The sequence below is a fragment of the Haematobia irritans genome, chromosome 4, assembly GCF_050003625.1.
Source record: "Haematobia irritans isolate KBUSLIRL chromosome 4, ASM5000362v1, whole genome shotgun sequence".
Lineage (NCBI taxonomy): Eukaryota > Metazoa > Arthropoda > Insecta > Diptera > Muscidae > Haematobia > Haematobia irritans.
Window position 1 is genome coordinate 3,007,000 of NC_134400.1, and position 24,575 is coordinate 3,031,574.

A 24,575-nucleotide genomic window follows, 5' to 3' on the forward strand; every position below is an offset into this window, starting at 1 on the left:
TATCAATATATCAATATGTCAGTATATAAATTTTTCAATATGTCAATATATCAATATTTAAATATACCGATATTTCAATGTATCAATATTGAAATATTTCAATATTTCAATATATCAATATTTCAATATACCAATATTTCAATATTTCAATATACCAATATTTCAATACATCAATATTTCAATATATCAATATTTCAATATATCAATTTTTCTATATATAAATATTTCAATATATCAATATTTCAGTATATCAATATATCAATATTTCAATATATAAATATTTTAATATATCAATATTTCAATATATCAATATTTCAGTATATCAATATTTCAATGTATCAATGTTTGAATATATAAATATTTCAATATTTCAATACATCAATATTTCAATACATAAATATATCAATATTTCAATATTTCATTATATCAATATATAAATATATCAATATTTCAGTATATCAATATTTAAAGATATCAATATTTCAATATACAATATTTCTATATATCAATATTTAGATATACAACTATTTCAATATATCAATATATAGATATTTCAATATGTCAATCTTTCAATATTTTAATATTTCAGTATATCAGTATATCAATATTTCAATACATAAATATATCAATATTTCAATATATAAATATATCAATATTTCAGTATATCAGTATTTCAATATTTCAATATACATATAACTATTTTAATATATCAATATTTTAATATGTCAATATATCAATATATTAATATTTCAATATATCAATATATAAATATTTCAATGTTTCAATATATCAATATTTCAATCTTTCAATATTTCAATACATCAATATTTCAATATATCAGTATATCAATATATCAACATTTCAATATATAAATATATCAAAATTTCAATATATAAATATATCAATATTTCAATATATCAATATTTCAGTAGACCAATATTTCAATATATCAAATTATCAATATACCAGTATACCAATATTTCAGTATATCAATATTTCAATATTTTAGTATATCAATATTTCAATATATTAATCTTCCAATATATCAATTTATCAATATATCAGTATATCAATATTTCAATATAGCAACATTTCAATATATCAATTTATCAATACATCAGTATATCAATATTTCAATATATCAATATTTCAGTATATCAATATTTCAATATATGAATATTTCAGTATATCAATATTTCAATATATGAATATTTCAATATATCAATATATCAATGTCTCAATATATCAATGTTTCAGTATTTCAATATTTCAGTATATCAATATTTCAATATATCAATATTTCAATATATCAATATTTCAGTATATCAATATTTCAATATACCAATATTTCAATTCAATGTTTCAATTTATCAATATTTCAATATATTAATATATCAATATTTCAATGTATCAATATTTCAATATATCAATATTTCAATATATCAATATACAATATTTCAATATACCAATATTTCAATATATCAATATTTCAGTATATCAATATATCAATATATCAATATTTCAATATATCAATATTTCAATATATAAATATGTCAATATGTCAATATATAAATATATCAATACTTCAATATATCAATATTTCAATATATAAATATTTCAATATATCAAAATATCAGTATTTCTATATATCAATATTTCAGTATATCAATATATCAATACTTCAATATATCAATATTTCAATTATAAATATATAATATCAATATATATATAACCTATTATTATATTTGTTCGTGTCGTGTAAGGTCAAAACGTGAGCCAATGATCAAGAAATACGTGTTTATCGAATGGTGTAGGTGTTCCTTCGATATGCAGTCATTGTGATACAATGCATAATTAACACCTTTCATATCAATGAGTGCATCCAAATCATCCATTTGTAATAAAAACACATAACATCAAAAAACAATCTTAAAAAATAATAGAATTCGGGAATTCTTTAATATTTATATCTAAGGAAAAATTTTTTCGGGTGAGTATGTGCACCAAACACCAGAGATTCAAATAAAAATCCTATATTTCATCGAATATTGAAATATTATGTATTGTAGTAAAATTGAAAGGTATTGGTTACAACATAATATTAGGGCAATTTCGATTCCTCAAAAAATTGTCAATAATATGTAGTTTATCTCAAAGGAACTCTTTGTTGATTTGAAGGGGGTGTACTACTTAGAGAAAGGTTCCGGTAGTATCTTTTTTTGCAGAATCGAAATCACCCCAAAAATTAAATATAACAACTGTAAAATATTACTTTGTTTTTATTCAAAAATATTTTGTATATTATATTTTAAATAGAGTTACTCTTTAGATGGAAAGCAAATTATCGAAAAACAATTTCTAGAATAAATTGTTACTGCTAATGTTCATACTTTGTCATCCTTTTTGTATATAAGAACATTATGGATCCCTTCTATGAAGACACATACTTTTTTAAACACAATTTAATCACCAACTCCCTTGTTAACACATTCCCCTTTATTTACTACTTTTGTTAGGCACACTAAACTAACACTTCGCCTACTTTTTTTATGTAGAGAATTAAAAACAAAAATAATAAATATTTTTATAATAAATTATAACAACATTCAGCACTCTTTTTTCCCCAATAATTTTTTTCTACAAATCACCGGTCTCAAATAATTAGACCTTATTTTTAATACATTTATTATGGTGTTCTCTTTGTAGGATTCACCCAGGGGAGAAGCTGATGGTCAGTCATTTATATTTCCCGTCATTGCAGAAACAAGCACCAGCAGTAGCAGCGGTGGAGGCAATAGTACCAGCACCAGTGGTGGGGGTAACACATTACTTACGAACACTTCGGGTAATAGTAGCAACAGTGCAAGCAATCGCTTGACTCTCAATACTGAGGATAGAAGAAATTCTCTGTACTGTGACACTCTACACGCTGGCGATTCAGGTATCGATTCGGTTCAAGCCTCACCGTCTCCCAATGCCTTACCTGCTTCGCCTGGATCAACATTGATTGGCCTGGCCAATGTATCGGCTGAGGTTGGTTCCTGCAATGCTTCACCTGCCACAACACCAACCCAGGGCTCCCCTAATCCCTCTTTGCGGGGCGGCAATAGAATGGGAGCAAGGGCTAGCATTAGCGTGGGCGCTCCAAATTATCGTCGCAAATCCAGTGCCCTTCTACACCCCGACCATGCCCGGTTGTTTGCTTTGCGTATGAAACATGCCGCAGCCTTGGAAAGAGCTCAAACATCCCCCGATCAGACGTCTATTGAGGATGCGACCGAGTTCCATGACAATGGTCTGGCTACAAATTTGCGTCTCTGTTCTGCCTCATCATCGACGACGTCGTCGCTAACCTCCGTGGCCGCGGTAAGCTTGGGCGGGGGAGTTTCATCCTCTGCCACTGCAGCAGCTGCATTAGCAGCTGCCGCTGGTGCGGGGGCCCAGCAACGAGTCTCCGATCCTTGGCTACAGCCGCAATCTGATCGAGAGAGGGATTCTCGTCACGACCGCCGTCGTTCCTCAACTGTTACGCGTTATTCCCTCTTCGACGCTTTGGATCTCGAATATGCATTGCTTCGGGCCGCCGCCCGGGGCTCGGTCGGTCCGTACTCGTTAAGTGAGTCAATACACAAACTAACGTTTACACAATCTTTGGCATTTCCAGCGCTTGCGCGCGGTTTAGCTTCCAAAAGACGACGTTCGGCCACCAGAATGAGTTCGCGTCCCCTCAATCCAAATGAATCCGGTCTGAATACCTGCGCCAAAGTGGTAACCGCGATAATACTAGTGGCAATCTCTTTTATGGTCTTTCTCATAGTGTATAAATTTGTACGGACGTGAGGTTTACTCCTGGCCCCGACAGATTATCCCGTCACATATCAAAATGCCTATTCGCTGACGTCGTCGACGACAGTGCTGGCGGGAAATAATAGCAGTGCATTCAAACCGCTGTCGGGGTTCAGGAGAGTATTGGGTATCAAAGAGAGAGATTGAAATAAAAAAATGCCCCAAACATATAAATGATCGCAAAAATCTATGCTATAAACAAGTGTATTATTGTGATACTGACAACCCAAAATCCTAAATAATTTGAAAAATTCAATGCTAAACAAAAATAAAATGAAATTTGTTAACATTATATAAAGTTCATTTTGTAAAACAAAGTAGCAAACGAAATACAGAAGAGTATTGGGTATCAAAGAAAGAGAGATTGAAATGAAGAACAGAAGCATCAAACATATAAATGTTTGCAAACATCCATGCTATGAACAAGTGTATTATTGTGATACTGACAACCCAAAATCCTAAATAATTTGAAAAAATTTAAAACAAACAAACATAAAACGACAATTCTAAAAATAAAACAAGAACAATAAAATGAAATGAAATGAAATATGTTAACATTATATAAATTTTATCTATAAAACCAACAACAAACATATAATAAACAACTGACAAATTAAACATATCTTTTCCAAGGATAACAATAACTATATCAACTACTTCTTATGCCACAGAGAGAGCATCAGCGCCTGCAATAGCCAACTCTAATCACAAATATGAATGTGAGATCAACATTAACTCTAAGATGCCTAAACAATTCAAAATTCTTCGGCCAACCAAAAACTTTCCTTAGAAACAAGCCAGCTATATACTATATATTTTTATACTTTCAAGATTAATAATAATTGGATGAGGTAATTGCCTTACTACTAACTCTCAGCCTTCTAACCTCTTTTAGCTTCTAATCCTCTTAGAAATAGTTTAAATTTTAAGCCTAGTTAGTAAACTAATGCTTAATATAAGAAAGAAAAAAATGGTTTCAGTTCTAAGAAAAAAAATAGGAAAAAATTATAACAAAAAATAGAATATATTTTATATGAAAATGCTCAAATTTTTCTAAGTGTCATTTTTTATTTCCTATTTCCAAATGTTATTGCTAAACGATATATTTCAAATTATACTGAATACTTGAAATATTTAAATAAAATGTGGTGAGATTTGAAAGCAAGCTTATCAACGCCAAAACATTCCATAGCTTCGGATTTTGACAACATTTTCTATAGAAATAAAATTTTGATAAAAATTTCTGTAGAAATAACATTTTGACAAAATTTTCTTAAGAAATAAAATTTTATTTCTATAGAAATTTTCGTCAAAATTTTATTTCTATAGAAAACGTTCAAAATGTTATATTTTGAATTTTCTATAGAAATAAAGTTTTGAAAAAAAATTCTATAGAAATAAAATTTTGAAAAAAATTTCTATAGAAATAAAATTTTGAAAAAATTTTCCATAGAAATAAAATTTTGCAAAAATTTTCTACAGAAATAAAATTTTGCAAAAATTTTCTATAGAAATAAAATTTTGCAAAATTTTTCTATAGAAATAAAATTTTGCAAAATTTTTCTATAGAAATAAAATTTTGACAAAATTTTCTATAGAAATAAAATTTTGACAAAATTTCTATAGAAATAAAATTTTGAAAAAAATTTTCTATAGAAATAAAATTTTGGAAAATTTTTCCATAGAAATAAAATTTTGACAAAATTTTATATAGAAATAAAATTTTGCAAAATTTTTCTATAGAAATAAAATTTTGCAAAATTTTTCTATAGAAATAAAATTTTGCAAAAATTTTCTATAGAAATAAAATTTTGACAAAATTTTCTATGGAAATAAATAAGTTTTTTTTTGTTTGGTAGTTTTTTTGGGCAATATTTTCTTGGTTTTGATAGGTTATTTTTGGTTCGAATGGCAACCGTGGTAGAAATTGGTTCGTCTATGTTGGATACACACACACACACAATAAATTCTCAACATTTTTTCTTCAAAATTAAGGCGATGATTATATGAACAATGACTTAAGTTACTCTTACCTCCAAAATTATTTGGCAATGAGAGGTTTTGCTGGGAAATCCTTTAAAAACTTTTACTGCAAACATTGTCAACAACAAGAAAAATGTTTTTTCTGTTTGAGTCTAAATGTAAACGAGGGCAAGAAATGGGACAAACTCAAAGCCTATTATTAGCTTAAGGCATTGTTGACATTAATTGAAAGTATGATAGCTTAATTAATTTATATTCACAATGTCACTGATGTTGCACATAAAGAATAGAAACAACCGACAAGCCCATCCGTCTAGATGACACTTCTATAATTGAATTAGACTTTAATGTGTTACAAAGCGTCAGTAACATAAAATGACTACGAATAAAGAAAAATTTTAGAAAATCAATTTTTTTGAAGAATCAAAACATATTGGATTGCAAGGAAATGCAAAACAAGCATTTCTGTTCGAATTCCAAAATTTCGATATGTTTCAAATATACAGGATTGATATGTTTTATTTGGATTATAAGCACAATCTCATACATTTCGGTCTTTAGGTGATTATTAGGTTCGAGTTTAGCAACTAATTTTCACTAAAATGAAAACTAAATCAGTAAAAAGTGTCATAAAATTATACATATTTGTTGCAGATTTTATTATAACTCGATGGGGAATATCCCAAAGCAGTTTTTCACAAAGTTTGTACTCCTTAAAATGGATTATTAAAGAAAAGTAATCGTGAAAAAATAGATTTGTACACCCCCAAAAACTTCGCCTCTCATCTTATTTATTTGCTTTTAACGAAAGATTTTTAACTGCTGAAAAAAAAATTTATTCCTCATACAAGAAAGTTCTTCTTTCAGTGTATTTCACTTCACGCCTAATCAATTAGCAATAACATTTGAAAATTTATCGCAAATCAACATATCCTAAGACCTGAAATGCTTCTCTTATGCTTTATACAATTCCCGTCAAATACTACGTGAAGTGATGGCTTCCTTGTATTTATTTTGAGTCACCCTTCCATTTTTTCGAAACATTTTTCTCTCTCTCCTCTCTTCATAAGCTTATTTATCAACAAAGAATTTTTTCTTTTCTCCCAAATGAAATTTTATGACGATTTCATTTCTAACAGAAAGTGTAATATATTTAAAACTGATGTGCAATATAGGCAGAGAAGGAATATGATCACCTCAAATATGTTTCAAGAGCATGTAACACGGGGGACATGTAACATACATAACATACAAGCATGTTATGTTTCGCGAGAAAATAATATTTTTGCAATAAAAATGTTACATATTTTCCTTGAAAAATGATATTGAAACATTTTTGGGGGATATTCCTTCTCTGGGTGTGTATAACATAATAAATAATTTTGTGCAAAAGTGGTAGAATTATTGAAGTAAAACTTTTTCGTAGAATCGAAATCACGGAATTTGACTCCAAAAAGAATGCTTCCAACCTATAAGGGACCTTTGTTTCTCTAAAACTTCGTTTGGGAGAAAATTCTTTGTGTGTACTTAACATTTTTTACCTACTAAAGTGCCTGTATTTATTACTAACATACATATATGTGTAGATTACAATCTCAACATTTTTTATATTTACTCTACGCTTCGAATTTACAATATGTATAACTTATTATTTTCTCAAAAAACAAAATACATATATTTTTAATGACTCAAATATTATTAAATTATCAATAAGAGTAGATAAAACAATTTCAATTGCATATATTCTAAATGAAGTAAAAAACCATTAAGTATTGCTGATATTTTACTATATAAATGATACATTTTAATCGAAAGAATAAAACAATATCCAAATTTAGATAAGAAAAATATATAATGATAAATAATGGTTAAAACAAATATACAATAGCTATAAAGAAATCTACTTGCATATAGAAAACAGTAACGTATGTATACAAACTCCATTATCCAAACGTACATATCCCTGGTAGAGAGCATTTGGCCCAATTACATATTCAAATTTTAATGAAATTAATTTTAGGAAAATTTAGGAAATCTGTGGCAAAACTATGTCTATGTGCAAACTGAGATTTGATTACAAACTCAGCTGTTTGTTGTAATGTTTCTATAGAGCGAAAGAATTCGTTAGACATACAGTAAAAATTTTCACGAAAATTTTTCCACTTCTTATTGAGTTTTAAAAAATATTCAATAGTATCAATTAATTTTTTTAATTGATACTATCATTTCTGTGATTGAAGACATTTTAATTAAAACATTATTGGGATCAATTAGTTTCGTGATTGAATCAGAAAAAAACATATTTTTGTGTACATAGACATATTGTGCGTTGGAAATAATTTTAATTTGAATATAATGACCCGCAGCTAGCTGCCGTACATTTAGAGCTTGTCAGAAGTTACAGAGCTACATGCGAAACAAAAAATATGTAAAACAAAGACCAACACTAATAAAAATCAAATCAAATCCTGTAATATTATTACGGCTATGTACTTCTTGGTGTTACCAAACAATGAAAAAAAAATAATAATAATTTTGACCGGCCTTAAGTCAACCCAATACCGAGCTATTTAGTTTTTAAGAAGGAAAGGCAAGGCAGGGGGAAAAGTCATCCACCCTTGCAAAATTTTGAATCATATCAAATTAGGATAAGGCCCAAGTGGATATTATTTGTATGACCATGGTAACCACATAAAGATGACTCAAGTATTTCCCTTGCCTGTTAAGTGAATTTCCTTGTGGATTTTAAACAATGTCGTACATATTACAGACACACACGACTTCTGAAAGGTGGACACCCATGGTCGCCTAAATCTTGTTCACTGTCCACGTTTAGAAGGTGTCCGGTTTTCACACTGAAAAAAAAAACATGCCCGGTTCCAAAGATTTTGTCTCTACTTTAACAATATTGGTATTGATACCGAGCCAAAGAAGCGCAGAATTCAAGTAAGAATACTTTTAAGACACAATTCTCTTTTAAATTTGGGTTTTGTGTACTTGGCTCTAGGAAGCAAATTTTAATTTTTCGCTTTTTAAGCTTTTCTTCTTCATATGCTATCAAAGTCCTTTAAAAACAAATTAACGACAATTTTATTTTTCAAATTCAGACACGACTTCCAGTAGAAATTATGCTGTGTTTCAAGTAAAAAACGTCTTTAAAATAATGTGTTGAAAAACATGTCCTATTTTTGAACGATTTTTTGCTTTGTAGTCAAGATACAAAAAGACAACAAATTTAAAGATAATTTCATTCATTTTAAAGAATTTTTCTGAATTTTTAAGTTAAGTTGACCTTAGCCCAAAAAATTGTTCTTTCATGTTATGATACCCATTTTTAAGTCAAATCACTTAATTATAAGGACAACAAGACTTCATTGAAAAGATTATCGACTTTTGGGCAAGGAAAAAAACTTTATATTAGAGAAATGCGTCTTCTATGCTAAATATGCAAAATTAGCATTCGTATTTTAATGACATGAAATCTTTGACCTCACGACAATATTTTTTTCAGTGCAGACTGCCCAAGTTTGAATACTTTATGGGGTATGAGACGAAGATAGTATGCCCCCATCCTATGAGGCAGGGTATCACAATCTTTATTCCGCAATCAATTATTTTTAACAAAATTTAACAATAATTATTTCGTATTTTGTTTTAGTCCATGCCGGTTAGGTTATCCAGTACTAAACCAAAGGCAATGACCCAATTATAAAGCTTCAATTTTTGAAGGAAGGAAAAATTAGCTTAATTTTTCTACCAAAAATATACAATTTAACAGTTTTTGCCAATTGCCTCAATAAATTCTTCTAATCAATCCATAACATCCAAAACAAACAAAAAGTGCTTAATTAAAAACAAAAACTCCCTATGCTAAAATATTTCAAAATGTAAACCCACTTTTTGTAATATTTTTAAGGAAAAATAATTGCAATAATAAATTAATTAAACTTCATTGTTTTTTTTTTACATTTCCCATTTTAGTCCAAATCAATTTGTAAGTTTAAATAATTTCTTAATATAATGTAAATCAATACAAAAAAAATTAATTAAATTTTAAGTTTAAGAGTTAATATTTGTAGAAGAACAATCAAACCAATGGAAATCCCTTTTCAACTTTGCATACAAAACAGAATAGATATATAAAATATTGTGGATTTAGTTTTTTTATATATATATTAATGATTATAGTTATGTACAATTAACAACTATATTTAAATGCTAAACGATAGTTGTACCATTTTTTATTAGATCATATAAACTTAGTTACTTTATATACATATATAAATTAATTTATTAAATTGCTAATGAACATATTTATAACAATCAGGTGTGTGTATGTGTATACTTATGTATATATTTGTAATTGTAAAAAAATGTATTGTTTAAAACAAATTTTAAGTAAAGAAGAGAAATATTTGCATAAAACAAACACACTGATTCTATAATAAAAATATATTGGATTATTGGAATGGGAAATATAAAGGTGTTTTTTTATTAATTCGATAAGGTAAGAAAGCGATAATATTGAACGACTAACAATATTTTTTATGGGATTGAAAATATGCGCTTTATAACACACTCAAAAAAATAGTGAACCCACCAGGAAGGAAAATTTTGGTTAATTTAAGAAAATTTAGTTTATTGTTAGAAAATTTCATCTAACGCAAATGTCACGCCGACTTCACAAAAATGCACCCAAATAAATTTGTCAGTAGAAACAGCAGAAAAGTCTGCTAAAACAGCAAAAAGTCTGCTGAAAAAGGGAAAACAGTGAGTGTTTGCTGAAATAGCAAACATTGTCTGCTATTGTTTAAGCTCGATTACACCAAAACATGTTTTAGTTTGGCTGAAACAAATAAAAATGTCAACTTAGAGGCTATCGTAACGCTATTAAAACATTATATATATTATATCTATATATTAAAATATTATACATTAACCTAAACATTTTATAATTTGTGGGTATTAAGTTCGAATTTAGCCGCTAAAATCGTCATTTTTCACGATTACTTTTCCTTAATAATCCATTTTAAGGAATACAAACTTTGTGAAAATTTGTTTTAGGCTATTCCCCATCATGTTATAATAGAATTTGCAACAAATATGTATAATTTTATGCCTTTTTTACTGATTTAGTTTTCACTTTAGCGGCTAAACTCGAACTTAGTACTCACCTTAAAATACAAAAATAACAGCAGGCATCGACTGCTGTTTTTAGCAGACTTTTTCTATGAGTGCGATAACATATTTTTCGACGAATTCAAGAAAATTTATTACACATTATTATTTTTGTTCACTTGTTAAAGAAAATTGCGTAGATTGAATGAAAAAACTGGAGTTAAAAATTGCAAAAATGACTAGTGCCATACGAAGTTCAACATTAGCGCAGTATTGGTAAAATATATAAATTTTAAGAAATACTGGACTATTTTATGTGAGACAGGAATTTAGTAAATATATATGATTAATTAATTTTTTCGATTTATCATGTTTTCATCCTAATTATATACAACACTACAGTTTATGTTTAGTAGCTAAACCACATAAATAAAAATTGACCAAAATTGCGGCATTTTAGATTAAATAAAAACATTTCGTTTCTTATTGACAATGTTTTTAAGCTAAAATAATTGCACAGCCCAACAGTAGCGTTTCTCATTTTTCCAATTTTTAGACTTCCCGTAACGCGCCGTCCAGACTATAAGTTATTCCGGACGGAATGTCTGTGTTTGTAAAGAATCTTATAGTGTGGCCAATCGATACGAATTGTCGGCGATGACTAAATAATCGAAAAATATGTTGTCGATGCCATTAACAAGCTGCGGTATCGATTTGTCCTCCGACATAAATTCTAGTGTGGCCAATATCTGGGACATGTACACGAGCACTGTCGTCCGAATAAACTTATAGTCTGGACAACGCATAAGATGCACACAACACCCAACGACAGTCGCCATGATTATGTGCAAACCCAGTCGTACATGCAGTTAACTTCAAACTAAATGAAAGCTAGCTATTTCTCAAGTAGTAGTGGTTGACATTTGGATTGAATTTATATGGATTCAACTAACTATTTTAACATGGCGATGTCATAGGAAGTAGTCAATTGTCCAACTCTGCACTACTTTCAATTAGCTTTAACAGCCTATTTCTGATATACGAACGAAATCAATTGCGAACGAACGGTAGTCACTCACTTTCGTTTAGATTTGGGTTTCTTTAACTTCCTTTCGTTCGTTCGCATGGCTTATTATTTTCCATAAAATTCAATCTGGCATCGCCGTTCTTTTGGCAAACTTTTCCTGCTTCTGATATTTGGTTTAGCTCAATAATTTTTTTAACAAATTAGACCGCGTAGAGAGATAAGGATTTGTATTTCTAAAATAATTACAGTTCAGTTCTCCTTTTAATGAGTGCTTCATTCGAAATGTATATGTTTGTTCGTGTTAGACTTTCCCTTAAACGGTCTCTATTGCGGTTATAAAGAAAAAATAGATCGATATAAATAATTTTTATCACATATTTACAATAAAAGCTTTAATCAATTTATCAATTAAGTTTTTCCTATTTATAGATGCCTTTTTCCACAAAACGAAAGGTCTTTACCAAGTAAGTGGTTTTGACATTTCAGTTCGACAAAATGCGAACGAATCGAGTTAGAGAAACACAATTTTAGAGATTACGTTACGTCTTCGTTTGCATTGACTTTCGTTTCGATTTTCGTTTAGATACCCCTTAGAGAAACCAAAATCAGCTGTTTGTTTGTATGCGAACGAAGACTAGAATTCGGAGAGCAGAAATAGGTTGTAAGTTAGTTACCAATACGTTAATTTAAAGTTAGTTTTCAGTCAAAGAAAAGTTAGTTAATTAAAAGTTGTTCCTAAAATCAATATTTTTTTCTTACAACAATAAAAGGTGGTTCAAAATTTTATATTTTCATAAAACAAAAAATTATTCATATAACAATTTAATAAGAAACTTCAAAATATAACAATACAGTTTTCTGGAATACAGGACCCTTTCTTTTTTAAAAGGCCTTCTCAAATGTCGTTTGCTAACACCCTTCGTGTTCTTTTGGAAGAAATATTCAAACAGTCAAACATAATAATAATTTTGTTATTAAAACACTTTATACTTTTTTAAGAAACAAATTTTCAACGAAGCGATAGTACGTGGTATTGTTTACTAATGAAATGCCCAATGAGTTTACAAAAAACGACGCAGTCTGCAATCGGAAGGAAGGTTGCCGGTAGCGAAGTATTGTATACACTTTTGTTAATGTAATTCTTGCATTGCATAGTAGTTAGCTTAAACTTGGTCTATACAAGCGAACTTAAAGTTAGTGTTTTTGGTACACAGCTACTCATTTGACGGTAGGTAAGCTATTTGAATGTGGACTTTCCACACACAGTGTACTCGTCACTGGTGAACGTTTAAAATAAAAATACAACTTTGGACGTCGCATTTTCCAACACTTTGATTATTAGCCGCCACACAGTGTTGTAAAGTGCAAATCAATAACCAATTGTTTTTGTTGAATTCCTAATTGTTGTTTACGTTAATATTAGGATCCGTAGTGGATGAAATGGAAGTAGATGAACAGGAAACATTTCAGCAACAAGCACTTGAAATACGGGAGCCTGGAGAGAATTTTGATCCCTCTGTAGCACCACAAACCGGCGAGGAGTTTCTAATGCATATGCTGTACGAACGGAAACGTTGTCCTGCTGTTGTAAAAAAATTACCTAAAAAATTGATAGAGCCTACAAAAAACCAAGTTGAAGATTCCCTCGTAAGTGAGATATAAATGCACCTTACACATTTACTCTTTTTTTCTATATCTTTAGTCTTCTTTTGCAGTTAAGCAATGATGCAGTTGTGGACCGTGAGCTGTTGCCCACAAAGGAATGGAAAGATGCACAATCTCAATCTTTTCTTTGCACTCGATCAAAAATTATAATGTTACGTCAACATTTGGCAAGCCAAAACTACGATAATGATTTAGAGCCGCCTCTAATAAGTGATGAAGGGGCTTGGCTCAAGTTTTGCAAAGAGAACTTTCCAAAATTAAGCATAATTCTACGTTTAAATCAACGCACATTAGAGCAACTGCTAACAATGCTTTCTGAATGGCTAAATGAAGAAAACATGGACACTATTGCTTGTTCATCGAGTTCAACGGCAACAAATCATACAGTTTTAGATCTAGCAAACAGCGATCAGTGGTTAGGCTCATGGATTTATGCTGTTTTAAGTTGTTTACATTTACCACTTGAGCCCAATGTACATAGCACACTCAGGGACATAGCTCGCTCCTCAATGCGCCTAAGAAGTCGCCTTAGACCCTGTGAATTCCAAAAGGCTATACCTTATAATCTGTTTATCTATCTCATCGCATTTGTATTCGATCAATTAGATTTAATGGAATATGTGTAACTGAAGAGAATTTAATTCAATGTTACCGACTCATAATCATGTCAGTAATTTAAATTTTTGCGTTAGAAACAAACAAATTTGTGTAATTTTAAAGAAACTACATATATTGGAAAATAAATATTTTCCAGAGAGATAAAATGCAACTTATCTCTTGCCAACAACTCAGTATTTTTCCATAAATTATAAAAATCGCAAAGTTGGTGGATTTTATGGTTTCTTTAAAAAAAAAAATACACAAAAATTTAGCACTTAAAAACATATACCAGTTTCAATAAAAATAAAAAATTACATATTAAATCGTTATTTTATTTTTGAAATTAAAACGCATGCTCTTTGTTGGTCATGCAATGTGAGGACATGGGACCAACTTGTGTAATCATAGTAACGTTATTTTGTCATTAATGCAAACATATGGATATACACCTAAATTCCTTTAAAGAACTGAATTATAAAAAGAAGTAGTATCTGGATTGAAACAATACAAAAAACCATGAACTGTCAAAGATTCCATGTAAAAATCGATTTAAAATTACACGCAGTGAGTTAATCAAAAACAAATGTGATTCTATTGTAAAGGATTGAATAAATTTACAGGTTACATGCCCGGGAGTGTGGTTATGCAGTCATGGCTATTTGGAAGTCACATTAAAAACATTGGGCTATTTCTTCCGCACTGGAGCTATAGAACCTTATTTTCCTATACTTTGTCATGACCACTACAAAATGGAGGGATATTTCAAAAACACACCTTCTATAGCATCTCTCATAAGTCAATTACAAGCAGAGTCTATGGAAATCACACTATGGCAAAGTGGTCGCCGTTTGGCTTATTATCAGGGAGTGCTTATGGATCTTTTACAAATATCAGAACCCAAAATGCATTGTCCCCATGTAAATACAAAGCAGTTATTAATGAAAACTACTCCAGCATTTCCAGTACGTAATTGACTCTATGAGAAAAATCAATAAATGCTATAATTTTATATACTTCCAATTTCTCCCCAGGGAATAATTGCACCTAAAGTGGAATTATGTGCCGACTTTTTTATAAAAGATAAAATCTACAATATGAACAATGTCAACGAAGAACTAAAATCGTTCACAAATGTCCCACGAAAGCCTTCAAGCACTGTAAAACACATCTGTGATAGTAGACCTCACTTCTACAAGAGACCTTGCATTATTAATACAGAAACTTGTGAAAGCCTAAATTCCAATGGACCACGCAAACAGAGAACGGTGTGTCACTCCAGAGATATTCCCGGAAAAAGGTATCCAGTTTTCTTAGTTGTTTGAAATAAGAAAATCATTTCCAATAACTTTTCCCCATACTTTCAGTGCGAAGCCTTTTGTGCCTGTAGTAAAATCAAATTCAAGACGCGTCTCCATAGTTTCTACGTAAGTCATACATCATTATTAGAATAAGAGCTGATTCAACAATTAGGAATAACGTGCCTTTGGAACATTATGAAAAGTTAATTTAGTCGGAAATGCAAGATTAGAAACAATGGGAATTGGGAATTTTTTGTTAAAAAAAATCCTACAATTATAGAAATCTATAGAGGGTTTTATATTTTTTGGGTCCAAAGATGAATAATTGGTAATTTTTATAAGAAAATATATTTTTTTTTGTTTGTTTAAGTCCATCTACTTGTATTGGTCTGGAGTTTCAAGACTTAAGCAGAAATTGAGTACAAAATCTGAAAAGTATTGAAATTATACAGTTATACTGTACTAAAGAACAATTTAGGAATCTAATCCTTGTTTTATAACATTTTTCGGCGTAAATAATTCACTAAACCCCATTTTCATGAAGCTCCGTTAGTGTCCCGTTAACTAACGAAATTTAAACCGTGCTATGGACATATCAGTCATCTTGCCTATATATTCCATACTGTGGATAGGAGCTTAACTGCTGAAACATTTTCAGTTATAATTAACCGGAGAGAAAATATTTGCATTTTTTTCTGTTCACTGTCAGTTAAACGCTAACGGAGCTACATGAAAATAGGCGTAAGTATTTTTGGTGATATGCTAGATTTTTAACTACTTGCTTCTTTATTTTCCCTAGGTGTTCTTCAAATAATACGCAAACTTCTGCTGGAATTTACGATTTGGATCAGGACCCGTGCATAGATCCAACGCAGTTTCATCACGCTAAACATTCCGAATGTTGTGAACTATGTACTCTCTACAAATCGATATTTATGGAATGAAAACTACCTAGCGTAGAAAACACAATCCTTGTTAATTTTTTTCCTATTTATTTTTAGTAATTTCTAATTAATATAAATCTGTAAATATTATAAAATAACTGGGTTACCATTAGTTTCTACTGACAATGATTAAAATACCAGCCTTGCATATAAAGGATAATGGGTTCAATCCCAATTTGCACCAAGCATCAACAATTTTTACAGCGATTGTTTAGTCACTTTCAGTATTACTAAGCGTTTCAAAGCTTCTCAAAACATAAAATCGGGCATTATTCATTGGTGGGAGAGAATTTCACCTCTATCGACTGAATAATCTATATATACCTAACGTGTACCTTCCTTGTAGGAATATATAAACAACTTTGGTTGTGTGTCTCAAATTTCACATTTTGAAGCATGTAGTGGCAAACATAGAATGTAAGCAATTCTATGAAGATTAAAAAATTGTCCATGTTCATATATATATTAACATTAAGTGCATTCAACTCTAATGAAGAAAAAACAATCTTTATATTGAAACATCTACTATTCACCTCATTGGTATTGAATTCATTTCTACCAATGAACAATGTACTAAAGTTCTATAACCTCTCACACAAAATAAATTGCTAACAAACAATAGCTATTGGATACTAATACAGCCAACGAAATGTATCCCATATATTTTCATATATATGACTAATAATTTGCATTTGTTTTGTTTGTTTAAATATCCGATTTTTATTAAATGAATGTCAATTTTATATGCATGTATGCTCGTGTATTTGTCAGTAATTCTAAATGTGTCTCGTCATCATTGTCTTTCGTTATCCTGCATCAACGAATCAAATTTCATTTGATTGGTATATAATAAAATTTTATAAATTTTATAACTAATGCTACAACTTAAAAACTAATAAATTATGAAAAATAAAAAAGACAATACTCCAATGTGGTTCTATTCTCATTAAAAGGACTGAAACTAGATTTAGATGAGTTTCGTCGCTTTAGAGGAGACCATTGAGACTTCTTTACAACTTCATAACATCCCATTCGTCGTCCATGTAATGTAAAATGGGTTTATCATTGAGTTTGTCTCCAAATACTTCTGTAAGTATCTTTACGACTTTTTCCTGTATGCACGTTACTTGGTTGCGTGGACAGTAGTCATCTTCGGCGGAACATGCCATGGTTATAAGAACAGGAGGGTGGGGCAATTGGGAAAGGAACTTTTTGAATTGAGCGTAATAAGTCTCTAACTCAGCTTCTGTACTAATATGATGAGGTAGCCCCTTGGTGTCAGTGGTGCTACCTGAATCAAAGATCAGTAGCCAATCGATTTCATCGTCTGCATAGCATTTTTGGAGTGAGTCGGCAAGGGATACGATTTTATCAAACACCTCTTTGCTAATAACATCTGGATCCGGCTTTTCTATGCCCTCAAAGGATCGTTTCTCTTCTAAATATTCAAAGATTCCTTTAAGGGCTTCCAACTGCAGTTTTCTCTTCTCTGTAGTACCTACCGCTGTTGATTCGGTAGCACTTTCAAAGTGGAATATATCGCTCAATTGCTCATAGCAATTAGCATCCTTATAGATTTCCAAAAATGGATTAGATGTACTAAAGAAATCCAAATCAATGTCCAAAATATAATTTAAGGCATCCTCTGGGGCCAGCAATTGCTTGGGATCTGGAACGGTGTCTACATCATTATTGATTACATGTAATTCCATGTCCCGAGGTTGTTCCAATTCCGAAGTCTGGCAATAATTCCCCTCCGATATGAAATAATCCAAGCAACAGTCCACACTTATTCTGTCTTCTTTGTGACCCACTTTGAAGTTGTATTTACCCTCGGGCATTTGATGGCACCATGAGTTTTTGACCCAAATAACGCGATTAAAATGTCCGGCAAAACAAGCAGGCATGATCCAGTTCTCAATGGAGAGTTCCGCCAGCATTGTCTCCTTGTCATATGCCGAGCTGGCAGGAATCTCTCGTGATATAACCATGTCAGGATGAGAATCGAAGTGCAACAAGGTGTTGTTTTCCAGAGGCAAGTGTCTGGTGGCCAGACAACGATAGATAAATTCCAGCACATCGTTGTGGTAGTCGACAATGAAAATCGGTATACGTTTGAACCGTCTCAGACCAACAGATGAAGTGGTTACTAAGGCATCCTGTTGTGATTCGTCTGCGGCTGTCGACACAATCTTCTCCGACTCCTTGCCATCACTGGATTTTTTTCGCTTTTTTAAAGGTTCCTCCGAACTTTCTGGCTCCTCATCAAAACTTTCACTTTTTTTCGCATCATTCGTCGACGGCTCCCCGGCTTTTTCCAAGTGCTTCAACTGTTCCATATTACTTTGACCCACCTCTTTTTGATGTTTTAAACAATTTTAACAATTCTAATATTTAAATCTATGGATATTTACAAATGCTTCCAATTACCACTGCGCGCAATTTTATTTCTAAACGCGGCCAGACAATGAACAAATTTGCCAAAATTGAAAAAAACACCACAAACATGAGAGAGGAGAAAAACAGGTAAACGAACTCATTACTGTGAATGAGAGATGGCAAGAGCTGTACAATCGGTACATTTGAAGACTACTAAAGGTACTATTGGGTGAAAGCAACGTTCTTTGAGCACTAAAATTAAGATTTCATACGACAAATGTCAAACATGTTAACAGTCGCATATTTTGCATAAAATAAAACGGGACCATAATATGGTTCTTCACAACCTGTTCATCTGTTAAGGTGGGTATTAAGTTCGAGTTTAGCCGCTAAAATCGTCATTTTTCACGATTACTTTTCTTTAATAATCTATTTTAAGGAATACAAACTTTGTGAAAATTTGCTTTGGGCTTTTCCCCATCAAGTTATAAAAAAATTTGCAACAAATATGTATAATCTTATGCCTTTTTCTTACTGGTTTAGTTTTCACTTTAGCGATTTTAGCGGCTAAACTCGAACTTAATACTCACCTTAAGATAGAATTAAACTGTCGAATGTTCCGTGTAAATACTACAATATTTATGGTGGTTTCTCTCGTATATTACCTTTGTTCGGGGTTTGCTCGGTTTGACAGAGACCGAGACCTGTTGTGATTCGTCTGCGGCTGTCGACACAATCTTCTCCGACTCCTTGCCATCACTGGATTTTTTTCGCTTTTTTAAGGTTCCTCCGAACTTTCTGGCTCCTCATCAAAACTTTCACTTTTTTTCGCATCATTCGTCGACGGCTCCCCGGCTTTTTCCAAGTGCTTCAACTGTTCCATATTACTTTGACCCACCTCTTTTTGATGTTTTAAACAATTTTAACAATTCTAATATTTAAATCTATGGATATTTACAAATGCTTCCAATTACCACTGCGCGCAATTTTATTTCTAAACGCGGCCAGACAATGAACAAATTTGCCAAAATTGAAAAAAAAACACCACAAACATGATAGAGGAGAAAAACAGGTAAACTAACTCATTACTGTGAATGAGAGATGGCAAGAGCTGTACAATCGGTACATTTGAAGACTACTAAAGGTACTATTGGGTGAAAGCAACGTTCTTTGAGCACTAAAATTAAGATTTCATACGACAAATGTCAAACATGTTAACAGTCGCATATTTTGCATAAAATAAAACGGGACCATAATATGGTTCTTCACAACCTGTTCATCTGTTAAGGTGGGTATTAAGTTCGAGTTTAGCCGCTAAAATCGTCATTTTTTCACGATTACTTTTCTTTAATAATCTATTTTAAGGAATACAAACTTTGTGAAAATTTGCTTTGGGCTTTTCCCCATCAAGTTATAAAAAATTTGCAACAAATATGTATAATCTTATGCCTTTTTCTTACTGATTTAGTTTTCGCTTTAGCGATTTTAGCGGCTAAACTCGAACTTAATACTCACCTTAAGATAGAATTAAACTGTCGAATGTTCCGTGTAAATACTACAATATTTATGGTGGTTTCTCTCGTATATTACCTTTGTTCGAGGTTTGCTCGGTTTGACAGAGACCGAGCTGCAATTAAAAAAAATATTATTTCTATATTGAAGGGAAGAAAGATCTTGTTTCTCAACAGTCACAAAGTTTGTATTCCTTAAAATGGATTATTAAAGAAAATTAATCGTGAAAAAATGAAGATTTTAGCGGCTAAAGGTGGGTATTAAGTTCGAGTTAAGCAGCTAATATCGTCATTTTCTACGATTACTTTTCATTAATAATCCATTTTAAGGAATACAAACTTTGTGAACATTTTCTTGATTGCAAAGTATTTTATATTTCTAAATTAATTGATAAAAAAGTAACCGTGAAAACATGCTGGTTTTCAGTTTGAAAACTGAACATAGTACTCAGCTTTACTAAATTTGATTTTTTTGATCATTATTATGCTTATAGTGACATCTGCTGTCTTAGTCATATAATAACAAGGCATTGACTTCAATGGCTTTGTCTTATTTCCAATTCTACTAACAAAATTATCAACTCCGCACATGGTGCTGACAGAGAGTAGGAAAACAAGAGGACGAAAATTTCTCTTTTGCAAAGAAAACAATCGTGTAGATGTCGCACAATGCCTGCAGCTTTGGTATTACCAACGTTGCGGACGAAGCGCTGTTTTGATAAATTGGTTATAAAGGCATCGGCAGTTATAATTTCAAATTATCTTCCCAATAGAAATTAATAGAATGAAAAAATTTATAAAAAAGAATATTTGTTACTACAAAGTAGGTTCTAAATCTTATATCCCTTAAGTTTCGTAATGCTGGGCATTATCGTAGCTAGACAATTTTCCTAGGGTGTGCTATAGCCCCCCTAGCTAAAAATTAATGGACTGAAGTTATTAATGTTTCAATTAATGTTTTATTTTATAAAACTTAATAAAAATCAGAATTCATCATAACTAGACAACTAATTTATAATAAAGGAAATAAAAGTAGTTCCACACTTTTTCCCTGCAAAAAATTGGGAGTTGTTATAAAGGCATAACTTCAAAAGCACTTCCAAAAATGTCCTCTCAAAGAAGTTCATTATTTTAACTACACATGAAGTGTTGTAATTCAATTTTTATAACTCGTTTTTTTATATGTTTAATGGGTATTTTTTGTTTCAAATAGGATATAAAAGTAAGAATTAATAAAATGATATAAATTATTTAAATGATGTCGAAAAAATCTAATTCCATTCTAGAAAAATTGCGAAGTTTTGAAAATATTTTAGATCAAACTTTCCCATTTCCCATTATTTATTTGGAAATTTATCAATTTGAATTGTTTAATTCACTTTCAAAACACTGAATTCGGATCACACATTAAGAAGTGATGCAAATTCAGTGTAACGGTTGTTGAAATGGTGGACATCCGTCCTATGACATGCCCATCTTAAATTCATCGCTTCTGCGCCAATTTTGCATCACTTCCGGACACAAAAAGAACAGTTTCACAACTTTTTTGGCGATTTTTTTTGCAGCGTTATTAAGATATTCATTTATGAAAGAATAGTTTTAATATCAATTACTATTTTTTTTAATTAAATCGACTAAAACTCTGACTAAACAAATTAATAAAGGTGCTTTAGTTATTAAACTAAACATAAATTTAGGAACTTAAATCATAAGTTCAACCAATGTTTTATTTCATAAATATCAGACTTCAAACATTCACTTATAATAAATAATTCCCTTATACAAAAATAAAGCTATACATTGCCATCGGCTATTGAAATGAAAATTCTCTGGCGAAACTTTGTGCTAAAGATATGAAATTCTTTATCAGAACTTTGTGCGATTTTATTTACTTGTTTTATATTATATAAAAGCAATAACAAATCGTAAATAGGTTTTCAAATTCTGGGGGAGGGGCTAAAACTTTTCTGGGGGGTCTAAGCCCCCTCCCCAGAGGCCTTCCTACGCTTATGATGCCGGTAGAGAACAGAACTGGGTAACGCCAACGCAAACTGAGAGCAACGCCACAAAAACTATATCACATTAGAGAATCTTTGCTCATGACTGCCACCTACTGACGCAGTTTCACTTCACAGTTTCATTCACTTGTATTTCCTACTCTCTGGTGCTGAGAATATATTTTCACTGTTCGAGTTAGTCGCTAGGTGTCAGCAGTAGCAGAATGCTATGCAAAAAGAATTAGCTTATTTGTAATTATGAACTTGGTAAAATATTTTAGTTTAAATATTCTAATATTACAACCTACATTTTCTTCCATGGTTCTTTTATTTGGGTACAAATTAAAAATTATTTTCCACACATACATGATTAAATAAGCAGGTCATATTAGTTTCTATGAAAACGAAAGGGCTCTTTTGTTTAATTCGGTACTATTCTCGGTTTGAGTCATTGAAAAATCAGTTTACTTTGTAGTTTTCGTCTATGCTATTCTTATTTAATTTAAAATATAAGTGAAAACAAATGTATTGCTATTAAATTTTGTCAACATCCTTATCTGCTTTAAGATTGATTAGTTCGAAGCATGGCTGAACAAGAAGGTTAAATCATGGGCCCATATGATTAAAATTTTTTTATTTCGACAAAATTTTAAGATGTCAGAATCATATTTTTATGGTGATTGCAGCTCTCCAAATAACACTGCATAGCAAATGCATCTCAAACAAACTCGCGCATTCATAGCTGGAGAATTGTTCAAAGATGACTTGAGTATCTTGATAACATATTCCAGACCCAAAATACCACGCACATCAGTTTTTAAACTGCATCATTTCCATTCTTAACTTTGGTGGGTACTATAGTCTTATTTGTCTCATATCGGCGTTCCTCGGATGAATTATCCACTTCACAATCACTCATAGGTGACGCAATTAAATTTGAACCTTTATTTTTCTCTGGATTTGAATTATTTTTTCAGGACAATTGAAAGAATAATTAATTGCCACTTTTACCAATGCCATACGATTCTTTTATCAGCTGATTTTGACTTCTTAAAATTGTAAACAAAATATTGAAATTTGTTGTTTTTGTTATCGTGATTCAACCTCCTTATTCAGCCATGGTTCGAAGAAGTAAGCCTGAATTAGGGATGCCAGACGTGCTCTTTTAAAGAACACATGTGCTCTTTTTTTACAAAATGTGCTCTTAAAAAGCAAGATAGGCCAAAAGAGCCATAGACCCTATAGACAAAAAGTTGTGACCAAAACCGCGAAAATACGAAATTTAATTTTGAGCAGCATTGCTCTTCACGAACAACGCAAAAGCAAATGCACGAAAATTAATGTTTGTGACTGACTCTTTACGAAAAAATCAAAGCGAAATGTCAGAAAATTAATTTTTGGAACTGACACATTTTTTAAAGAGAATAGTGGATGTCACACTACGAGATTTTCCTACGCCGTTATTTTCTAATTAAATAGTGTTTTACGTTATATATCAGAGTCGAAGAAGAGCACGTCGATGTTGCTTCTTCACTTTGTACTCTGTTCTAAATGTAAACAAACTTCTTTCAATTAAATTTTTTAACAAACACAACAACAAAAATGACTTACAAAGTATAAAATTAGCTTGAGTTGAAAGTGGTTTATTTTATGTATTTGTTATTAACCTTTTTTTTGTTTAAATGAATTATTATGGCATTAAATGTTTTTATTGCATTTTAAAAAGTGCTCTATTATAAACTGAATGTGCTCTTTTTGCCTCTTCAAAATCTGGCATCCCTAGCCCGAATATAGAGTGATTTTGCCTTTTCATTCCAATAGAATGATCTCAAATGTCTATAATAACGATTTCGTTATTGATTTTCTATTCAAATGATCTTGTCAATTTATATATTTGTTTATATTGAGCGATAGCCTAACTTTGGCTTATTTTGGGGAAGGAGAATTTTTCATTTAGCCTTCTGTAGCTGACGTCGTAGTCTGATATACAACGCAAATTAAATTTTCATGTATATCTTCCTAAAGTACGAAGCTTCGATCTCTCCGCTCCCAGTACCTTTTCTCTTTATGCTCTTTATTTTATGGAAAATATGACAAAAAATCAGTTAAAAAATGAGGTCTGATGGACCCCACGTCAGTTATGTTGTTAAAATTAGACCACCTCAGCTACAGAGGATTAAGACTTTTAAAGTTCAACACACTATAAG

At 30.9% G+C, this 24,575-nt stretch overlaps 4 protein-coding genes across 4 annotated transcripts in view; 3 read left to right on the forward strand and 1 right to left on the reverse strand.

Moving 5' to 3' along the window:
• The window catches only part of LOC142234740 (uncharacterized), a 303,670-nt gene extending 298,776 nt beyond the window's left edge, over window positions 1-4,894 (forward strand). Inside the window, exon 9 of the mRNA XM_075305910.1 lies at window positions 2,707-4,894. Coding sequence (XP_075162025.1) covers window positions 2,707-3,840 — 1,134 coding nt within the window. The 3' untranslated portion in view covers window positions 3,841-4,894. The remainder of the gene's footprint in view (window positions 1-2,706) is intronic.
• Window positions 4,895-13,321: 8,427 nt separating this feature from the next.
• Gem2 (Gemin 2) lies at window positions 13,322-14,562 on the forward strand. Its single transcript, XM_075305916.1, has 2 exons — window positions 13,322-13,621; window positions 13,690-14,562. Exons 1-2 carry the CDS (start codon window positions 13,415-13,417, stop codon window positions 14,263-14,265), a joined length of 783 nt encoding a protein of 260 aa, XP_075162031.1. The 5' UTR covers window positions 13,322-13,414; the 3' UTR covers window positions 14,266-14,562.
• A 125-nt stretch (window positions 14,563-14,687) lies between these two features.
• Window positions 14,688-17,083, forward strand: LOC142234744 (spermatogenesis associated 6-like protein). Its single transcript, XM_075305914.1, has 5 exons — window positions 14,688-14,803; window positions 14,860-15,201; window positions 15,271-15,536; window positions 15,604-15,663; window positions 16,337-17,083. The coding sequence occupies exons 1-5, from the start codon at window positions 14,756-14,758 to the stop codon at window positions 16,479-16,481; spliced, it is 861 nt and encodes a 286-aa protein (XP_075162029.1). The 5' UTR covers window positions 14,688-14,755; the 3' UTR covers window positions 16,482-17,083.
• Window positions 17,084-17,172: 89 nt separating this feature from the next.
• Window positions 17,173-19,011, reverse strand: MESR6 (misexpression suppressor of ras 6). Its single transcript, XM_075305911.1, has one exon. It carries the CDS (start codon window positions 18,818-18,820, stop codon window positions 17,492-17,494), a length of 1,329 nt encoding a protein of 442 aa, XP_075162026.1. The 5' UTR covers window positions 18,821-19,011; the 3' UTR covers window positions 17,173-17,491.
• Between the last annotated feature and the right edge of the window lie 5,564 nt (window positions 19,012-24,575).